Genomic DNA, 6,224 nt, shown 5'->3' with positions numbered 1-6,224 from the left:
TGAACTCTGGTGTAAAGATATTTTTTTGGTTATTGGTGTCAATTTCTTCTTCTTTTTTCTTCCTCCTTCCTTCTTTCTTCTTCTTTTTCTCCCTTCTTTCTTTTTCTTCTTCTTCCATCTTTCTTCTTTTTCTTCTTCCATCTTTCTTCTTTCTTCTTTTCTTCTTCCATCTTTCTTCTTTCTTCTTTTTCTTCTTCTTCCATCTTTCTTCTTTCTTCTTCCTCCTTCTTCTTTCTTCAGCGAATGGACAGTAAACTTGAGACCGACACTTAGGCCTATGGGCAATTTACCCGACATCACCTAAAGGTTATCTTATCATGGTCAAGTTAATGAGAAACATACTTTAAAGGTCATGTGTCTCACCGTGTATAGTTAATGGAAGATAAAGAGTGATAACAAGTTTAGTGTTATCAAGGAACAGTTTAGTGTTATCAAGGAGCAGTTTAGTGTTAAGGAACAGTTTAGTGTTATCAAGGAGCAGTTTAGTGTTATCAGGGAGCAGTTTAGTGTTAAGGAACACTTTAGTGTTATCAAGGAGCAGTTTAGTGTTATCAGGGAGCAGTTTAGTGTTATCAAGGAGCAGTTTAGTGTTAAGGAACACTTTAGTGTTATCAAGGAACAGTTTAGTGTTATCAAGGAACAGTTTAGTATTATCATGGAGCAGTTTAGTGTTAAGGAACAGTTTAGTGTTATCAAGGAGCAGTTTAGTGTTATCAAGGAGCAGTTTAGTGTTAAGGAACAGTTTAGTGTTATCAATGAGCAGTTTAGTGTTATCAAGGAGCAGTTTAGTGTTAAGGAACACTTTAGTGTTATCAAGGAGCACTTTAGTGTTATCAAGGAGCAGTTTAGTATTATCAAGAAGCAGTTTAGTGTTAAGGAACACTTTAGTGTTATCAAGGAACAGTTTAGTGTTATCAATGAGCAGTTTAGTGTTATCAATGAGCAGTTTAGTGTTAAGGAACACTTTAGTGTTATCAAGGAGCACTTTAGTGTTATCAATGAGCAGTTTAGTGTTATCAAGGAGCAGTTTAGTGTTAAGGAACACTTTAGTGTTATCAAGGAGCACTTTAGTGTTATCAAGGAGCAGTTTAGTATTATCAAGGAGCAGTTTAGTGTTAAGGAACAGTTTAGTGTTATCAAGGAGCAGTTTAGTGTTATCAAGGAACAACTTAGTGTTATCAAGGAGCAGTTTAGTGTTATCAAGGAGCAGTTTAGTATTATCAAGGAGCAGTTTAGTGTTAAGGAACAGTTTAGTATTATCAAGGAACAGTTTACCGTTAAGGAACAGTTTAGTGTTATCAAGGAGCAGTTTAGTATTATCAAGGAGCAGTTTAGTATTATCAAGGAGCAGTTTAGTGTTAAGGAACAGTTTAGTGTTATCAAGGAGCAGTTTAGTATTATCAAGGAGCAGTTTAGTGTTATCAAGGAACAGTTTAGTGTTATCAAGGAACAGTTTAGTGTTATCGAGGAGCAGTTTAGTGTTATCAAGAAACAGTTTAATGTTATCAAGGAACAGTTTAGTGTTTTCAAGGAACAGTTTAGTATTAAGGACCAGTTTAGTGTTATCAAGGAACAGTTTAGTGTTTTCAAGGAACAGTTTAGTGTTATCAAGGAACAGTTTAGTGTTATCGAGGAGCAGTTTAGTGTTATCAAGAAACAGTTTAGTGTTATTAAGGAACAGTTTAGTGTTATCAAGGAACAGTTTAGTGTTATCAATGAGCAGTTTAGTATTATCAAGGAGCAGTTTAGTGTTATCAAGAAACAGTTTAGTCTAATTCAGATTAAATCTCAACATATTTTAACATAAGTAACATGATATCATTGTTAATAAACTCTCACCCACTAACCAGTTCTTTTAACATTACCAAACTAATAAAATTAACCCACAATTGCCATTTTAATTCTGCCCGTCGACAGTTTACGTAATATTGTATCTGAAGAAATAAGTCAATGGAAATTAAATGAAAAGTAACGATTAGAGGATTTTCTCTTATTAATACCTGTCTTATTAACTACCTGTCTTATTAACTGCCTGTCTTATTAACTACCTGTCTTATTAACTACCTGTCTTATTAACTACCTGTCTTATTAACTACCTGTCTTATTAACTACCTGTCTTATTAACTACCTGTCTTATTAACTGCCTGTCTTATTAACTGCCTGTCTTATTACTACCTGTCTTATTAACTACCTGTCTTATTAACTACCTGTCTTATTAACTGCCTGTCTTATTAACTGCCTGTCTTATTAACTGCCTGTCTTATTAACTGCCTGTCTTATTAACTACCTGTCTTATTAACTACCTGTCTTATTAACTACCTGTCTTATTAACTGCCTGTCTTATTAACTGCCTGTCTTATTAACTGCCTGTCTTATTAACTACCTGTCTTATTAACTACCTGTCTTATTAACTACTTGTATGCCAATTAGCGAATCTCAGGTGCTGTAAACAGAGCCTTTACCTGGCGGCACCGTTAATTAAAAACAAAATGAGATTGTTAACTATTCCTTATCAATTTAATCAGATAATTTAACAAGTTAGTTATCAGCTGATGGTGAGGTTGATGAATGAGGCGAAGTTAACATGTATAATGAATAAGAGTTTAACATGTATAATGAATAAGAGTTTAACATGTATAATGAATGAGAGTTTGACATGTATAATGCATAAGAGTTTAACATGTAGGATGAATGAGAGTTTGACATGTATAATGAATAAGAGTTTAACATGTATAATGAATAAGAGTTTAACATGTATAATGAATAAGAGTTTAATATGTATAATGAATAAGAGTTTAACATGTAGGATGAATAAGAGTTTAACATGTATGTTGAATAAGAGTTTAACATGTATAATGAATAAAAGTTTAACATGTATAATGAATAAGAGTTTAACATGTATAATGAATAAGAATTTAACATGTAGGATGAATAAGAGTTTAACATGTACAATGAATAAGAGTTTAACATGTATAATGAATAAGAGTTTAACATGTATAATGAATAAGAGTTTAACATGTATAATGAATAAGAGTTTAACATGTAGGATGAATAAGAGTTTAACATGTATGTTGAATAAGAGTTTAACATGTATAATGAATAAAAGTTTAACATGTATAATGAATAAGAGTTTAACATGTATAATGAATAAGAATTTAACATGTAGGATGAATAAGAGTTTAACATGTACAATGAATAAGAGTTTAACATGTATAATGAATAAGAGTTTAACATGTATAATGAATAAGAGTTTAACATGTATAATGAATAAGAGTTTAACATGTATAATGAATAAGAGTTTAACATGTATAATGAATAAGAGTTTAACATGTATAATGAATAAGAGATTAAAATGTATAATTAATAAGGAAATTTAACGTGTTGCAGTATTCATCATCCATCAGTGTGTTGTGTTGCCGCTAAACGTCGAAAACAAGAAAAACAATATTACCTCATCATCATAAAAACACAACATCAACACCACCACAGTTTATCTTCACTATAAAATGATGATGATAAATAAACTGTGATACAAGGGCAGTTTATAGAGATTTTGAGGTATACATATTTATTCATAGTTAGAATACATGTGTATATACGGGTAGTGTATAGAGTCCTAGATACGTATACATATTTATTCATAGGTATAGTATGAAGAAATCCACTTTTAAACCCCTTGAGTACGATAGATTAAATTATCGTACTCAATGGGTTAAGCCATCGTACTGAAGGTGTTAAACCATCGTATTGAAGGTGTTAAACCATCGTATTGAAGGGGTTAAACCATCGTATTGAAGGGGATAAACCATCGTACTCAAGGGGTTAAACCATCGTACTCAAGGGGATAAACCATCGTACTCAAGGGGATAAACCATCGTACTCAAGGGGTTAAACCATCGTACTGAAGGGGTTAAACTATCGTACTCAAGGGGATAAACCATCGTACTCAAGGGGATAAACCATCGTACTCAAGGGGTTAAACTATCGTACTCAAGGGGTTAACCTATCGTACTCAAGGGGATAAACCATCGTACATCCATCGTATAAACCATCGTACTCAAGGGTTAAACCATCGTATTGAAGGGTTAAACCATCGTATTGAAGGGGATAAACCATCGTACTCAAGGGGTTAAACCATCGGTACTCAAGGGATAAACCATCGTACCGAAGGGGTTAAACTATCGTAGGGGTTAAACCATCGTACTCAAGATAAACCATCGTACTCAAGGGTTAAACCATCGTACTCAAGGGGATAAACCATCGTACTCCATCGTCGTACTCAAGGGGTTAAACCATCGTACTGAAGGGGTTAAACTATCGTACTCAAGGGGATAAACCATCGTACTGAAGGGGTTAAACCATCGTACTCAAGGGGATAAACCATCGTATTGAAGGGGATAAACCATCGTACTCAAGGGGTTAAACCATCGTACTCAAGGGGATAAACCATCGTACTCAAGGGGATAAACCATCGTATTGAAGGGGATAAACCATCGTACTCAAGGGGATAAACCATCGTACTCAAGGGGTTAAACTATCGTACTCAAGTGGTGAAATTATCATACATAATGGGTTAAAATCACCAACAGTTTAATAACATAACCTTCAGATATTTCAAACATTCAATAACTGTATGAAAAATATAGACGTTCCTTCACCAGCTTTAATAATGGACAGTTTACAATATTCTCGGGAGGCGTGTGAGGAAGGTGTTCTTATTATCACAAAAATAATGAAACACAAACAAGAGCATCAGTTTACGGCAGTTTACACACAATCTACGGCAGTTTACACACAGTTTACACACAATCACCGGCGGTTTACACACACTTTACACACAATCTACGGCAGTTTACACACAGTTTACACACAATCTACGGCAGTTTACACACAGTTTACACACAATCTACGGCAGTTTACACACAATCTACGGCAGCTTACACACAGTTTACACACAATCTACGGCAGTTTACACACAATCTACGGCAGTTTACACACAGTTTACACACAATCTACGGCAGTTTACACACAGTTTACACACAATCTACGGCAGTTTACACACAGTTTACACAATCTACGGCAGTTTACACACAGTTTACACACAATCTACGGCAGCTTACACACAGTTTACACACAATCTACGGCAGTTTACACACAGTTTACACACAATCTACGGCAGCTTACACACAGTTTACACACAATCTACGGCAGTTTACACACAATCTACGGCAGTTTACACACAATCTACGGCAGTTTACACACAATCTACGGCAGTTTACACACAGTTTACACACAGTTTACACACAATCTACGGCAGTTTACACACAGTTTACACACAATCTACGGCAGTTTACACACAGTTTACACACAATCTACGGCAGTTTACACACAGTTTACACAGTTTACACACAGTTTACACACAATCTACGGCAATTTACACACAGTTTACACACAATCTCACGAAAATATAATGAACTTAATGTTTTTACCCTGATATTGTTTCCTCAGTTCGGCAGTTTTACGAAAATTTCACAGTTCAAGATATTTATTATTATTGTAAAGTTAATGAGAAATAAACTGTCTCTTATATCATCAATTTATAAGGTGTGTGTGTGTTTGTGTATGTATGTATGTATGTATGTCTGCGTTTATGTATGTATGTATATAACTGTGTGTGTGTATGTATGTATGTCTGCGTTTATCTGTGTGTGTGTGTGTGTGTATATATATATATGTGTGTTTGTGTGTGTGTATATATGTGTTTGTGTGTGTGTGTGGTAATGGGGGGGAGGCATTGTACCACCACAGGAATGAGTGGATCGATCTTAATGTGTTAGGTTGTGTTGCTGCGCTCTCCTCCTCTTCCTCCTCTTCCTCCTCCTCCTCTTCCTCCTCCTACTTCTACTTCTCCCCTCTTCCTCCTCCCACTTCCTTTCTCCTCCTCCTCCTACTCTCCTCCTCCTCCTCTTCCTCCTCCTCCTCCCTCCTCCTCCTACACTTCTCTTCCTCCTCCTTTTACTTCTCCTCCTCCTCCTCCTCTTCCTCCTCCTACTTCTACTTCTCCCCTCTTCCTCCTCCTCCTCCTCTTCCTCTTCCTCCTCCTACTTCTACTTCTCCCCTCTTCCTCTTCCTTCTCCTCCTCTTCTTTCCTTGATTCATATTTTGGTTCTTATTTTATTTTTCTTCAGTTATTATCAATCTTCTCCTCCTCCTCCTCCTCCATC

General features: G+C 35.5%; 1 protein-coding gene across 1 annotated transcript; it reads left to right on the top strand.

The window, feature by feature from the left end:
* Positions 1-382: 382 nt before the first annotated feature.
* On the top strand, positions 383-1,807 carry LOC121856729 (coiled-coil domain-containing protein 39-like; the record flags this gene model as incomplete). Its single annotated transcript, XM_042352416.1, has 1 exon — positions 383-1,807. A coding segment is annotated over one exon (1,425 nt), but the record flags the coding sequence as incomplete, so codon positions are not given.
* Positions 1,808-6,224: the final 4,417 nt, after the last annotated feature.

This window comes from Homarus americanus, unplaced genomic scaffold, assembly GCF_018991925.1.
Source record: "Homarus americanus isolate GMGI-L3 unplaced genomic scaffold, GMGI_Hamer_2.0 scaffold26771, whole genome shotgun sequence".
Taxonomy (NCBI): Eukaryota; Metazoa; Arthropoda; class Malacostraca; order Decapoda; family Nephropidae; genus Homarus; species Homarus americanus.
The sequence above is the reverse complement of the archived record's forward strand: the minus strand, read 5'-3'. Positions and strand labels throughout refer to the sequence as shown.